Raw genomic sequence first — 16484 nt, 5'->3', positions numbered from 1 at the left:
CCTATGGGAATGGGCTACCAACATCACATCTTCCCAGTGGCAATTCACATTTCCACCGCAGACAACGAGATAGCAGACAAACTCAGCAGGTTGACAACTCAGTCACACAAATGGGAGTTGAACAACGCGATATACACCTCCCTTTGTCACCGCTGGGGGGTTCCCAAGATAGACCTGCTTGCGAGCCATCTCAACAGAAAATGCAACCTCTACGCCTCCAGAGCGGGTCACGGGAAGGACTCTCTGGGGGATGCATTCATGATTCCATGGTACAGGGGCCTACTCTACTTTTCCCTCCAATCCCCCTGGTACAAAGGACTTTGATCAGACTACGTCACACGAAATCAGAGGCGATACTAATAGCACCATACTGGCCTTGGCAAGCCTGGTTTCCCACGCTTCGAGCAATGGCTTTAGACATGGTCAAGCTGCCAACTCTACCACATCTTCTCATGCAGGATGCAGGCACTGTTCTTCACCCAGATGTGGAAACACTGCATCTGACAGCATGGAGGATCTCCCCTCTATCAAGGAGGTCCTAGATAGTGCTAGGAAGCCCTCTACTACTCACCTATACTCCTACAAATGGAAGAGTTTTACTAACTATGCAGAAACTAGACACCTTCAGACTTCTCCTATGTCAATTTCCACCCTGCTACAATACTTATGTTATTTATTTGATCTCAGACTTTCTCTCTCGACTCTGAAAGTCTACCATTGTATCTTTCCAACCCAGGAAATCAAGCTCAGCACGCCTATTCTCCCACCCCATGCTCTAGGCATTCCTTAAGGGCCTAGCCAACCTTAGACCACCTACTAAATTACCTACACCTCAATGGTCTCTTCAGGTGGTTCTCCACACGCTAGCTCGACCACCTTTTGAGCCAATGGCGACTTGTGACCTTCGGTTGCTCTCCTTTAAAACTTTATTCCTTGTGGCCATTATGTCGGCAAGGAGAGCCAATGAACTCGCAATTCAGACCAACCGTATCTACAGTTTTTTAGAGACAAAGTGATGTTACACCTGGACTTGTCCTTCTTACCTAAAGTGGTTTCTGAATTTCACCTAAATCAGCCACTAATACTGCCTACTCTCTTCTCAGATTCAAAAACTGACACTGAGTGCATGCTTCACACCCTTGATGTGAGAAGAGCCTTAGCATTCTATGTTTCTCGCACTAAAGACTTCCGCACTTCACCTAAGCTATTCATGTGCTTTTATGGCAATAAGAAAGGATGTCCAGGATCTTCGTCAACTCTCTCCAGATGCCTCATCTCTACCATTTCCTTGGCATATGAAATCCAACACAGGACTCCACCTGATGGCCTTAGGGCTCATTCCACCAGAGCCATGGCTATCTCTACAGCCCTTCTACGTGGCATTGATATTCCTGACATCTGTAGGTCTGCCACTTGGTCTAATGTCTCTACATTTATAACTCACTACAGACTGGACCTGAGGGCTAAGAGAGAGACGAGCTTCGGGAGAGCAGTATTGACATCCATAATTCAGTGACGTCCCACCTTCCGGTAAGTGGGTGTGCTAGTCACCCTTTTGTGTGTATTCACAGAGGCTACGCTGAAGAAAGACAGGTTACTTATCTGTAACCATGGTTCTTCAAGTGGACCTCTGTGAATTCACACAATCCCGCCCTGCTTCCCCACTATCTGTCACCGAACATGTGTAGCATAGCTCAGGCTGTTGTGGCGGAGAAATGGAACTGGAGGCTGAGGCGGGTGGAGCATGCACTACTGTTTGGGCAGAGTACCAAAGTATTATAAATGTGACTGCACCCCAAACTGAGAGAACCCTTGTAATTCTCTGGACTTAACAAAGTGCCACAGAATTTGTCCAAAAATTGCTTGACTTTATGTGGCCCAAACTGAGGACCAAACTAGACTTAACAGATAACCTGCTGTTAGATCATATTTATGTTCCAGAAATGTGATTCAGGCAAATTCTTGTGCCTAAGTAAACAAAGAACACTGTGCTTGGATCATAAGAACCAGTCACAAAATGAACAAGTTAATTTGCAGACTGCCAGAGATGAGAAGATCACACATAATCAGCATTTAAGGAATTCCCTTTTCTTTACCTATCATATATAGTTTGGCCCTGAGAGACTGCAAACCAACACCTTAAAACGGAGACCGTATTTACTGTTTGGGTGACCCTTAGCTACCTGCTTAGAATATCATGTGTGATTGTGCATCCCAAGCTGATTGAGGGATCCCACAGGTAGCACCATGGCCACCACCCCTTCCCACTCACATGACCTAGATTTTGTCTCACAAGTTGGTTAATTCAACCAGTCCACTTCCCAGCTGAACAATAATGATGCAACATGATCACTAGGCTCACAAGGGCTGGCCCAAATCTCCAGCTGCAATCTCAGAACTAGTACCTGGGGTAGTGTAGTTAGGACATCCTTGTTCATCCCTGCTCAAACAGATGAAAGCAGGCGAGGTACAGTACAGGCCAAGTTGCCTGTGTTGAGAGTGTCAGGGCCAGGGGCTTCCTGGCTAGTCCAGACCACATCTGGCTCCAGTCTAGATACTGGCCTAGGAAGCATATTAAACTTGTGCACTTTTTATTCTGACAGTTGGAAAAATATTGGAAAGTGGAAAGAAAACACCTAAGAAGGTAAAAATAAAACCCACAGGAATAGCAGATTCACCTTTGTTCATGTTTACAAGAAGCAGCGAAGGAGAAATAAGGCTACAATACACACATTCATATTCTAAGGAACCTCTACCATTTTTCTTGGCACAGTTTGCAGGCAAGGGAATGTAGGTTAATTCTGTGTTGCAACAAAACTTGCAGGAGTCTAGTACAGTATCCCTAAGCAGGAAGCTGAATCATGACTTATTAATGCTGTTAGCATATGAGGCGCTGAGCTTTAGGCTGAAAGAGGAGAGAATGTTTGGTGTGTCAATACATTTTTCAAACAGCTGTCGCTCTCTCTCTTCCCCTATTACAAATATCATATTGTGACACTAAAGAACCATGCTGAGCTGTGGGGGCAGAGGTTGCTCCAAAGTGCTGGGTATACACTTTTTCCAGTTATTTCACATACTGATTGGCAGATGAGTCCCCAGGCAGCCCTCCTTTTGCTGCTAAATTATTTGTTCATTTGCAGTCTATACAGTTTCACTTTGGCTCTTGCCTTGCCATGACCCTGTTAATATTTGAAATATTGTAAGAATTTAAAAGGAGCGGGGGGGGGGAGTTTGCAGGAAAAAGCCTCAAAAGTAACATGCAGTTAAAAACTATGGCTTGGAATTGCTACTGTGAGTCAATTCATAACACTTTAAGTGTATCCAAAACAACTGACCATAGAGCAAGGCTATAGAATTTGGAAAGAATGGTGGCTAAATGTTTAATAACTTTCATTGAAGTAGAACCATCTTTCAGAAAATTATTAATATTTGAACCCTGGGAAATTCAATGATACGTTATACTTAAGTACCAAAAATAAAGGTATCATTTTCCTAAAGTTAAAAGTCTAAATAACAGATGTTGTATAAACAAATGATTGGCAACATAACGAAGTGGGAAAGGACCAAAATGAATAGATTTAAATTAGACAAGAACACGTAGAAATTCTTATGAGTCAAAAATCCTGAATTAGCAAAACAAGATTAGGGGAAATGAAAACAAGTTGTATGAGTTAGAAATATGTGGAGGTAGAACACACATCAAAGGGATCATGGACTGCATGGGGAAACTTTTGAAAAAAACACAACCTACAAACAGTATTCAAGCCCATCACAAAAATACAACAAATGTTACGGTCAGCAAAGGACAGAAGAGACCCCCTCACCACTGCAGGAGTATACCGGATAGCTTGCAGTTGTGGCCAGGTATATATTGGAACCACAAAATGAAGCATCCACACCAGAATCAAAGAACATGAGAGACACTGCAGACTAAAACAACCAGAAAAATCTGCAGTAGCTGAACATGCCCTAAAACAAATTGGACATGAAATTCTATTTCAAAATACCAAAATACTGGACAACACCAGTAATCATTATGTCAGACTGCACAGGGAAGCCATTGAAATCCACAAGCACCAGCAGAACTTCAACAAAAAAGAAGAAAGTTTGAAACTCAACAAAGCTTGGCTCCCAGCTCTCAAAAATACAGTGTGCAAAAGGTGAACGAACTCTACCCAGCCACAAGGACCGGGGATCACTACACACAAAAGACCATCTAATGACACCCATCAACCACAGTGACAGATAATCTTTCCTTCTTATCACATCAATACACCCACAATGAGACACACTAATCACCCATGTACAGTACAGAAAAAGACAAAAGCCCATCTCACAGCCATAAATACTCCACTCCCAAGCCAACTACACCAGAGCACAGTCTATAGCTACAGCAAACCACAAAAAATAGAGAATAAATCTGTACACAAGTAGGGAAAAAGGGGAGAGGATGACCCATACATGCTGGAGACCATACTTTGGCAATATGGAAACATGTCTGAATGGTGCTTGTGTGTACAGTTGTCACTTCAATTATATTTCCTTGTTTGAATGTTAATTCCTTCATTTAAATGTTTCTGCGTTGGAATCTATAATGTTTGAAATGTCTCTCAGAATTTTTGAATGATATTTATGAATGGCAGATACAAAATTATCAGCCTTGTAGATACAGATTGCCATGTATGTCTCTTGGACACAACCAGTAGAGATGCTTTTCCATGTGAGTTGTCCATAAGGACTCTTTGGCAAATTATTTGGCCAAAGCAATGATATTTGCTTTTCCATATAGTAGCATCAGGTCTTAATATCTTCCCCTTGCCTTTCTTTATGGAAAGTCCTTGAATTTAACTGGAAAGATACCTGAAGTTATATTTTATAACAGAGAACTACCTTTGGGGCATTATTTCTGCGTGTCTTCTGTGCACACCTTTAAACCATATGTACATTAGGCATTTCAAGCTGTAGAATAACCTTTCCATGGAAGACTGTCTTCAGCAGGTATACCTGGACCTTTCCATTTGATTAACATTCCAGCAATGAATATTTTAAAAGTCTCGCTTCAGATTACAGCTTGGATGTGTACACATGTACAATCACTTATCCATGTACTGTATTCACAATGCATATCCTCTCCCCTAGGCAGGCAATGTTATTATCTGCAGTTCCTTGATGAACAGGCTAAGGCCCAAATTGGCAAAATCTCCCTTCCCCCAAACACCATATCTTTAGCATTTAACAGAACATGAATCTTGGATGACAAAAATAGCTGTAGCCTATATTACATAAGGTACTTTCATATCAGCTGGTTGCACAGTGCATTTCCTCTCTTTCTAGTACTAATTGCAAAATGAATCATAAGACAAGAAGAGCCGTACTGGATTCGGCCAAAGATATCAGCATTCTGTTTTTCCTCACTGCTGGCCACATGCCTCTGGAAGATTCACAAGCAGAGCACATTTCCATTAACTGGTATTGAGTGGCATACAGATTCTGTACAGAGAGATGCACTTTGTTTCATTTATCATGGCTAATTGTAGTTAGTTACATTTATACAGTATCTCACCTTTGCTTCTGACACACTGTATCTTCATAATGAACCTGTGACATAGATTAGGCAGAAAGATATACTGACAGAAAGTCAACCATGATGAAAACCTTTTTTTGGCCAGTCTCTAAACCCTTACTAACTACAGTATATAAGCTTTGTAATGACCTCACTACAAAGCAACCCTGTACCCACTTACCTTAGAGTAAGCTCCAGTGGACATATGAGTTCATCATATAGATAGGACTGTTCTGTCAGTAATATATTTCTTCTGAGTAAAAAAAAACCTTCAGCTGCTAAAACCTTTTCTTTTCCATAAAACATCTTAATTGCTTCAACATTTGTTCCCTTTTCTTGTACCTTTAAGGTGGGAGCAACCAGAAATGTGATGGTTATTCAAAGGGGGATGTACTATGTATAGCCTTCTAAAATGGCAAAACAATATTGACCATTTTATTATTTTATATCGTTTTTCTGAATAGTCTTTGATATGGAAGTTGCTCTCTCACTACTGCCTGACAAGGAGGATATGTTTCTATTGAATTATCCATGTCGTTCCTTTTTGAGATAGTTGTCGCCACTTTTGAGTCAATCAGAAAAAAAGTGATCCAGGGGAGTTTTAATTACAAAGTTCATCATTCTGTACTTACTTTCATTGAAATGTCTGCCATTTTTACTTTTTTATTCACTCAGTTTGGAGAAATCCTCTGGGAGCCCTTCAAAAACCACCTGAAGCATCATGCTGATCATTTGATTTAGTCTTTAAACCTGACCATTTTACAATGTACCCCCTTCATCTGAAAAAATAAAATATGACTAAGTTGAAAGGCATTGATTCCTTTTAATACACATTCTCGTGAGACTTACCTAATTGCTTTGCAAAAACTGTTCATTCCTAGCCTGTGCTTCCTACTAGTCACAAATGCTAAGTAGGTCCATTCCAATCTGATGCTTGCTAGATTATCTCAGGAGTTTTTGATAAGAGACATTGCCAAACATTTTTTAGAAGTCCAAGTATATCTCTCTGTCAGGGAAAGACTTCATTCAAGAAAGGGAACCTTTGGATCTGTCTTATAACATGTAATAGGTCACCTCAACAGCATTTCTGTTGACACTCTCAGAAGATTCTAGAAGGATGATGAGGCTGGACTGCTTTTCATGGAACTGTATTGCCTCTTCTTCATTAAGGTTTGTTTTGTAAGTTTTAATTATTCTAGTTTATAATAATGCATTCTATCAAATAACCCAAGACAAAGGTTAGATTAATGATAATTATGTGCTGTCAAGTCAATTTTGACTTATGGTGACCCTTTTCACTAATGGGCCTGGAATGTGTTGCTGTCCCCTTCAACTTCTTTTTAAAGGTAGGCATTGCCCAGCTTCCAGTGAAGTAGCCACTTTTAAATTTAGTTCTATGATCAATGCTTCACATTTTAGTTTTCTTAATGAACTCCTGGATGCATGCCATTTCTGCCTGGTGACTTTAATTAGTCCACTCTAGACCTTCATCTCTTGTCACATCTAATGAGCATGTGTTTCTACAAAATGAGACAGGACACTAACAGGACAATCCTAATGCTAGGTCAGATTGCTCAGAGGCTGGAGTATTCTTTGGTTTTTTAAGTAAGACAGAAGTAGCATTCATTATTGTCTCTCTGTTATTTTTCTCCCCTCTTATAAAAAACACATTTCTTTTATCCCATTGCAAGGGAGTGTCCTACATCAAAGATTCCTCTCCTTTGTTGTTTGTCTGAATGTTTCAACAGTGTGTTCTTTCATCTGCCCCTTTATCTTTTTGATTATCAATATATGTTTGTTTTGCCAAATGTTGTACAGTATTCTCTTCATTTTCTTTATCTGGACAAGCTTTAGATTTTGAAAATAGGAGGGCATCTGTTATGCTTCCTTGAACTCTTCTAATGCACTACATAGTACTCCATACACTTGACTCCACTTTTCTATCTACTATAAATATTTCATCCAACCTCCTACTGTAGTATTTTGGCTTTGCTTTCAAATCTTCTGAAGGTATTTGACTTTTTTACTCTTCCTTTTAACCTCCTTTTGAGCAACCCCTCTACTTTTAAAGAAGTTTTTTCCATCATAAAGTTTTCTGAGTGCCATTCTTGCATTTTAACGGCTTTCCCATTTTTCATTTTCTTGAGGATTTAATGCTGAGACTGTGAACATGGCAACATACAGTTTTTATTGTTAGATGAATTGACAGTATTTCTGAGCCAGGGGAAATGAAAGATCAGCAACTTTCTGAATCAGTTATTAGCAGGGCACTGGATTTTAAAGGACTGTTCCATGTCAAAGATGGACAAGAAATGGTGGGGTCCTAAGCTGCAGGAATGGAAAAATACTCAGAACCCAACCAGGAACCTCATAACCCAGGAAGTTCGGGAGCAGACTGAATCATATTGTAACACCTCGGGGCAATCTCTACACTTTTCAAGGGAAGTAATGGGCAAGCTTAGGAGTAACAACCGTGCTCAGACTGTTTAATTGTGACAAAGCACAAGAGGAATTGTAGTAATGCTTTTGCTAATACATTTGATTAAGATGTATTTTGTGATATAAGCTTAACTTCAGCCTGTGGAATACCTGAGAGAATGTAACATCATAAAAAAAATGAGAAATGATGGGGGATGAGATGAGAAAATAGACACGGGATTTACACTTATACATTGATCATGTAACATGTGTTAGAAAATATTTCTGCATAATAACCAAACCTAGAACACTCCTAAAAATACTCGCTTACACACATAAACAAAATATATACCCTAAACCTTCACATTCACGTTGTTTTCAGTGGCCATCCCATAGGACAGTGGTCCCCAACCTTGAGCTCCAGATGTTCTTAAACTACAACTCCCAGAAGGCTTCACCACCACCTCTGCTGACCAGAATTTCTAGGAGTTGAAATCCAAGAACATCTGGAGGCCCAAAGTTGGGGACCACTGCCATAGGAGATGAGATAGAGCAGTAACCCACAGACAGGCTACTCCTTGTTGGAGATGGATGCGTTTCAGCTCTGAAAATTGGAAGGACAAACCCTTGATCAATAATACTGACTGCTCCAGCAGTAGCTACAGAAATTCCTCTTTTTCTGTGATAGCTGTTTTAGCTTTCATGTGGTTTTTACATAGGGATTTTTAAAGGCAGGGTACCTAATATGTGGATGAATGCAAATGATGCCTGCCTAGAGCTGTGTTTGTGCCAAACGAATGTGATTAGACAGAGGATATTCTCCCATTTTGGGGACATAAACTGTAAGGCCCAGCACAGATGTTTTATTTGTTGTGCATTGGGCATTAGATGCAATAAAGACACTGAATAGGCCTAAGCATAGGACTGCTATAAGTCGGTTGCGACTTGGCAGCACAGAACACACACACATTTGGTATGCCCACCAATGAGCAGCCGTTGTCTCTCCCTCCTCCTTCAGACTCCAGTGCCTTCCTTTAATACCTATAGCACAGAGATGGCAACACAGAGATTCCATACACATGTATAGCATGTGTTATCTGTAATTCAAAGGAATATTCCAGGATACAGATTCCTTAAAGATATATGGGTATGGGGAAACATGGGACAGGAGATGCCTCCCCTGCATGATTAGGCTGCAATCCAGTGTGCACTTATTCAAAAGTAATCCTCATGGACTCAGGAATGGCTTCTGCAAATCTAAGAGGATAGTATGAGGTGCATATGCCACTTGGATGCAAGGATTGCACCAAATGGCATCCTGATCGTAAGCAACCGTATTTAGCCTGCTCCAATGAGCCTGTGTAGACAAGCCCTAAGTCTGTCTCTTTTGAAGGGCTCACGGGATATAGAATTCAGAACACTGATCAGTGAAATACAGCTTGGTACAATATTTCTTTCACTTCAAGCTAATTATAAAAAGCAGTGCATCATTGGCTTTTCAACATTGCTGGATCTGACATCTGAAAAAATAATTGTATGCCACAGTAGAGTTCTACGTTGTTTTTGCTGGCAGAATGAGACACTTCCTAAATATTTGTGAATAGATTTAATTAAACTCATGATGGAGATAATATTTACTAATTTGTTGACTAAATGGTTCATTTTATTTTTTTATTTTGGGCTGCTTGGTGAGATACCTATATCAGGAATTGTCAGCCCTCATTAGATTCTTCATCTTCAGGAGACAGCAAGACAAGGAATACTACTTTTTCTCATGAAGGTCTCTATATCTTCTGCTAATTGTCCAGCAAAACGTGCAACCTTTCTCTTTGAGAAGCGAAGCACACAGTTGCACAAAGACCTAACAGTGGCTGATTGTCAAAGGAGGCACAAAACTTTCTCTGATGCTTCCAGTCCTTAAAAGTCCACACAGCACAACAACTATTTACATTTTGTGCATGTTGCACTTTTCTGTTAAAGCATCACTGTATCTAATGCAATCATTTACATTCTCATTTCTTCTGAGAGTCCAACAAAAACGCTTCATCCATTTGCAGCACACACATACACATGAAAATTACAGCCTCTTCTCCCCTGCAAGGACAAAACAAGTGAGGGTTGACTCACCAAGTTCAAGCTTTACTCTTCCTCCCTGAATCACTTGTATCTTTCTTTTTTTTACCCTTCCCTTCTCATTCTCTATTATTTTACTGTACTTTCTATACTACTTTATTTCTTCAGTTTAAAAAGCCCAGTTTTTATTATGTGTTTATAGTACAAAGATGCAATAAAAATTAATCAAATACATGGTTGTACACATATCAGATATGCAAGGCATCTGAATGACTCAAACCATGAATTAGTGGGCTAATGTTTCTTAAGAAATTTTCCAAACTTAGCAATATATCTTGAGCTATATTAAAACTTTTTAATATCAAGTAAGGTTTGATATCAATACAATCCAAGTTGCCATTTCAGAGAATGTACAAATTGATGAACTCTCAAAAATGGACAATCAGAATCCATCCTCAAGTGCTTGACTAAACTTCACATGTTAGAAAATATATTTCTATGAAGCTGTTGTAGGACTAGCAGTATCTGTGTACAAGATAATTTCTCTGTTTCTCGGCACATAGAGTAAAAACTGGTTGCTATGAAAAAAATCATGAAAATGATATGGTTACTCAAGGCTTAATTGTGATCTCTGCTCATCAGAACATCTTCATGTCAGACTGATGACATTTTGCCTGCAAGGTGTCCTTGCCCTCTCTGCCTGGCTCACTGACAGCCTGCAGGCTGCATTGCCTAAGATGCTAATTAGAGATACTAAACTAGAATAATTGTTATCAACTCCCCCATTCTATCCACTCTAGTTATCTTTTCTAGATTCCTACTGATCCTGTGCACCATTTTCAGCATATGTCATTTGGATGACCACAACTATTTTCACAGGGCTTTATTCACATCTTACAGGATTTTGCAAGATATATTTTACTTCCACCAGATGAATAATAAGGCACTCTTCCTTCTAGGAGTTATTAACCTCATTTGCACTAGTGACAGGATTTTGATGGAGATTTCTTAACTCCTGAATTTGTCATACTGTTTCAAGAAGACTACAGGAAAAACAAAAATAATGATTTGAAACCTCAGTGTCATCTGAATTTCAGAAACGATGGATTTAAAACTTCAGATGAGCAAGAGTGACTTTTGCAGCTGTGTGTGTTCTGCATTCTCAGAAGATTTGTCTGATTTTGTTCTGGCTCATTAGGGGGCAATATTCAATTGGATTCTTGCTTCTTTCAGAATTCATTTTCCTGGAGTCAATAGCTGTGGCTGGTCACGCAGCAGTAGAAGCTTGCTTTCAACATCATTATCCACCCTGGCTCTACCAGTACCAGGAAGCAGCTCTCTTGGCAATCAAGAATATTTATATAGTATATTTCAGTCATACATTTCACCTTGAAGAAAACCACTAAGACCTCATAAATTAGGAACACTGATCCAAGGATTTTCAAATTTGAAAGTCCCCATGTTCATGAGACTGGCTTAGAGAGTGCCGTGCCATTGAGCAGAATGGAATAGTTTCAGGTCTCTGCCATTCTTGTGGTTCACATTCTTTTAAGTGCTGGGGTGTTTTAATAATTAAACTTACTTGTGTTGGAATCGTTTTTATCTAATGTCATACTGGGTCTGTAACCATATAATAAAAGTAAGTAACTAAGCTTTTGTACAATGCATCAGTCTCAGAAGAAGGTACAAACCACTGTTGAGCCATACGCCCATTAAGTTATTAAAAATGCTTGTGTGTCCTTTTTCACTAACATTAACCTTCTGTCTAAATTTAAGTCTGCTTTCTGTTGCCTTCTAGATTTCCTCCCTGCAGTCAAGCACTCTCATTAGGAAAGTGAAGCGGACCCTGCCTAGTCCTCCGCCAGAAGAAGCTCACCTCCCTCTGGCCAGCCAAGCTCACTCACAGATGTACATGCCGGGCCTCATCCAGAAAGGAGTGCCCGTTCAAGTGACTAAAGCCAGCCTCCTCAAAGAGCTTGACCGTGACTTGAAGCTGGTTGAGCACGAGTCTACTAAGCTGCGGAAAAAACAAGCTGAACTGGATGAAGAAGAGAAGGAGATTGATGCCAAGCTGAAGTACCTGGAACTGGGGATCCATCAGAGAAAGGAGTCTTTGCTGAAGGATAGGAATGTCCGTGATTATCCCTACCTGAGATGCCTGGGAGAGAACAGGGATTACATGTCAGATAGTGAGCTCAACAACCTTCGCCTTTCTGGCTATGAAAGTAGCAGTCTTCTCACAAGGCCCAGCACTGCCCCATCTAACCAATATGCAGACTTCTCCAGTACTCAGTACACATCAGCCTCCTCCTACACTCCCTATCAGTATTCCTCAGGACAGGGTGGCCCACCAGCCCCAGCCACGTTCCAGCAAACAAGATTTCAGCCTCCACACTATCCCCTAGCAAGCAATGGCCCTGCTCAAAATGGTTTCCAGGCAAGCCAGATGCCCTCATACCCTTCTCAAACGACATATCAGACACACAGTTTCACTCCGAGCACTGGCTATCAGTCCGAACCAGGTTTACAGAGCCATCAAGGCTTTCGGCCACCTTACCAACCTCCTACCACATATTCCAGCCAGACACCTCTGCAGCCTACCCAGAGCACACTTTTCCAAACCCACACAGATACTCACACAACCTCCCAGAAACCCCGGCAGACCTCATTAGCTGACCTAGAGCAAAAGATCCCCACCAATTATGAAGTCATTAGCAATCCTACCGTGGTGATCTCTGCTGCAACCCCAGAAGTGACGTATAGCTCCACAACAGTGACCACCAGCTATGACCAGTACAAGACTCCAGAGGGAAGGCCAGCAGACAGGAGTGGTGCAGTGCAGAGTCCCTCTACCAGCTACTCCTCTGATTCTCTCTACACCAATCTAGAGCAGAACATTCCTCGGAACTATGTAATGATCGATGATATCAGCGAGTTGACCAAAGAGAGCACGGCAGGGGAGGGGCAGAAAGGAGATTTGCAGCCACAAAGCAGCAATGGACGGCATATCAAAGAAAAGAGTGACCTAGCAGATACAGATGTCTCCAGTAGACCTTGTTGCTATTCAAAAGGAGAAGAGGAGTCTGAGGAGGATATGTATGATCATCTTGGCTCCGACCACCGGGGGAAAGGTTACCACAGAAGTACAGAGAGCAATGGGAGGATGTCAGGCACTTCTGGTTCCTACTATTATGGAGACAGTGATTACAGGCACTCCTCTCGGGTTGATAAACATGGGTCCAGTACAGGAATACAAAAGCATGCTTCAAAAAATTTAGCACCAGCTGTCATCTCTTCCAAACGCAGCAAGCATCGGAAACAAGGTATGGAGCAGAAGATCTCCAAATTCTCCCCTATAGAAGAAGCCAAAGATGTAGAATCAGACTTGGCCTCCTATACAGTGACCCCATCAGTCACCAGTAGCAGTGTGACATCTAGAGCAAAGAAGCTGCAAGATGACATCACTTACGGCCTCAAGAAGAATGTGTATGAACAGCAGAAGTACTATGGAGTGTCCAGCAGGGACATGATGGAAGAAGATGATAGAGCATATAGTGGTGGACGATCAAGATCCTCTGGTTATGTGTCAGACAAAATGTCTAGCCATGAGATCAGGAGTAGGTCCTATGAGCGTGAAAGCATGGAGAGGCCTCAGAAAGGAAGCTCCAAGCCTTCCTCCCTTAGTATGAGTCGCGGGCGACCTCCAATTCGCACACAAACTTCAGAAGAAGAGAGTCCTATCAGTCCTTTAGGGAAGTCCATGGGTGTTTCACGGTCTTCAGGTGGACCTCTCCCTCACTCTGCTGGAGATAGCTGCCCTCAGTTCTGCTCTAGTCACTCATTGCCTGATGTACAAGAACATATCAAAGATGTGCCAAGAACTCACTCATACAAGCATGAAGATGGTTACATCATGGATGATTCACATTGTGTTGTTTCAGACAGTGAAGGTAATGGCTACCTGTGGTGACTTATCCCAGAGCATGCTCAAGTGGGTCAATATGCAAAAGACAATGCCTCAGCCTGAGTTTGCTTGCCATGTGCCTTTCTTCCCCATTTCGCTTTCTGTTTTGGTTGCTTTGTGTTCGCATGTTTGCATGTCCTACTGGTGCTGACTGCTTGCTCAGTGTGGTAATATGGTAAGACCTCTCTTCTCATATTTCCTGAATGGCAGCTGTAGCATGTCCTATCTGCATGAGATAAGTTCCTTGCTTTCTTTTATTTCATTGCATGGCTTCAGCTATATTCCCACCTTTGGATCAAGAGATTGACTGTGATCTGTTTTTGATTTCTGAAGCCTATCACTTGGGTCAGGAGGAGACAGACTGGTTTGATAAGCCAAGGGAACCTCGTTCAGAGAGGATGAGGCATTACGGTGGCCACTCCTCTTCCTCCCAGAAGAGGGCTTCAATTAAGCACACATATCATGACTACGATGAACCTCCCGATGAAGACTTGTGGCATCATGATGACTACTCGCACCCACGCCACTCTTCTTCCAAAGAACACAGGCACCACGGAGACTACGGGAGGCACTCGTCCTCCTCCCGACACTCCACTGATGATCTGCCCAGGAGATCCTCTAGGCAACATCCAAGAGATCCAGGCCGCCACGAGTCACGTGGCCATGGACAGCCCTCTTCCCAGAAGAAAGCTCAGCAAGCGGATATGAGAGCACAGCCGGGCTATCCTTCCTCAGAGTATTCCCAGCAGTCTCGACAGCCTTCTGGCTACCATCATACCTCAGAGTCCCAAAAATCACAGCGGCAGATGCAACATGGGCTGCCATCACAGCAGCCCAAATCAGAGCCTGCTTCCCACCAACAGCAACCGCAAACAAGACAGCAGCAAGTAGGGCAACAGCAACAACCGTCATCTAGGCAACAGCAGCAGCAGCCGCCGCAGCTGCAGCAGCAGCAACAACAACCACCACCAAGCAGGCAGCCTCAGCAGCAGCATCCCATGGCCCCTTCACAGCAGTCTTCTCAGCAACCGCCTCAGCAAGGGAGGACGCAACAGCAACAACAGCCTGGGACTCAAGCCCAGCCCTCTTCGAGGCCAGCCCAACAGCCGTCTGGCCCGTCCCAGCCAGCAGGCAAACCACCGTCAACCCTCCAAGCACAACCCAGCTCTCACCCAACAGGGCCGGTAAGTACTAGGCCATTTTTGCTGAATACCAGTTATATGTACAGTAGGTCTATCACAGCTTGGCGGTGTCTGGTCTTGTTCTGCATTAGGGAAGGGGTAGTGAGCAAAGCAGTGGTCCATTCTGCAGGGTAGGAGTTGCAGAGAGAACACTCTAAATAGTTGTTGTGGGTTTTTCAGGCTCTTTGTCCATGTTCTGAAGGTTGTTCTTCCTGACGTTTCGCCAGTCTCTGTAGCTGGCGTCTTCAAAGGACTGGAGTAGGAACTCTGTCCATGCTCTGTTTGTTCCTACTCCAGTCCTCTGAAGATGCCGGCCACAGAGATTGGTGAAAAGTCAGGAAGAACAACCTTCAGAACACACCTTCGGACAAAGAGCCCGAAAAACCCACAACAACCATCAGCCTTCAAGAATATGCTCTAAATACTTCAAAATACATAGGTCTAGATCAAGTAGTGCAATATCTGGCCCATAGACCACATGTGAACCCAGGGCCAGTTTTACAGCCCTCGGTAACATACATTCTTCCCCACACCACCCAAAATTTAGGGAACAGCAGCAGAAGGTCAGGGACCCCTTGTGCCTTGAGGGGACATAGGGCAATTTTGTCAGATTTGGGGGGGGGGGAACCTCACACCCTTGCCCCCTCCCTACTTCCCAAAAACCATTTGAAAGCTTAATTGGTCACTAGAAGGCACAAGTGTGGCTTTTTCCATTTAAAAAGAATCCTAAATCCATTTTTTCAATTAAAAAACCTATTGTAACAACCTTTACAGTACATAAGCACTGCATTAAAATGCAAATTAGCCTCTTTGGCCACACCTTCCTCATTAGCCCTACCTCTGGAAGTGCAGTAATCCGGCTGTTTGGAAATCTGAAAAACAGTCTTCCATACCAGCAAGACTGCCCTGATCTACCATAGATGGTTATATTCTGCAGAATAGCCTCTGTGCATGAAAAGGACTGAGAAAAATTCACACAGGCCATGTGGAATTGCAGAGGGATAGTCTTTTAATCAGGGCAACTGGGTGGCAGCTTGGAAACAGCCAAAAAAGATAATATGAGCAAGAAAAAAATAAACCCGTTATTAGAATGAAACAATATGCAGTTATGGTGATAGTCTAAGGGCAGAAATGAGACAGAAGCTTTGCAATTAGCATGTAATAAAATGATGTTCAGAGGTGCATTTTTCAGAGCTGCCATATTTGCACAATCAACATGCCAATGAAATCTGTTTACCTCTTGATGACTAATCACTAAACAAAAGCAAGCTCATTTTCTACTTAC

General features: G+C 42.2%; 1 protein-coding gene and 1 long non-coding RNA gene across 5 annotated transcripts in view; one reads left to right on the top strand and one right to left on the bottom strand.

Moving 5' to 3' along the window:
• BSN (bassoon presynaptic cytomatrix protein) overlaps positions 1-16484 on the top strand; it is a 344713-nt gene that overhangs the window by 316761 nt on the left and 11468 nt on the right. For all 4 annotated transcript variants that reach the window (XR_013541776.1, XR_013541777.1, XM_078385504.1 and 1 more), the window contains exons 6-7: positions 11853-14004; positions 14352-15202. Coding sequence is in view for 2 of the 4 variants with exons in the window: in XM_078385504.1 (XP_078241630.1) it covers positions 11853-14004; positions 14352-15202 (3003 nt within the window). In the remaining 2 variants the exon portion in view is untranslated. The remainder of the gene's footprint in view (positions 1-11852; positions 14005-14351; positions 15203-16484) is intronic.
• Positions 15958-16484, bottom strand: part of LOC140704421 (uncharacterized) — a 5386-nt gene continuing 4859 nt past the window's right edge. The window contains exon 2 of the long non-coding RNA XR_012083605.2: positions 15958-16484. This exon is cut by the window's right edge and continues 3343 nt beyond it. This is a non-coding gene — a long non-coding RNA (uncharacterized LOC140704421).

This window comes from Pogona vitticeps, chromosome 2, assembly GCF_051106095.1.
Source record: "Pogona vitticeps strain Pit_001003342236 chromosome 2, PviZW2.1, whole genome shotgun sequence".
Classification (NCBI taxonomy): Eukaryota; Metazoa; Chordata; class Lepidosauria; order Squamata; family Agamidae; genus Pogona; species Pogona vitticeps.
The sequence above is the reverse complement of the archived record's forward strand: the minus strand, read 5'-3'. Positions and strand labels throughout refer to the sequence as shown.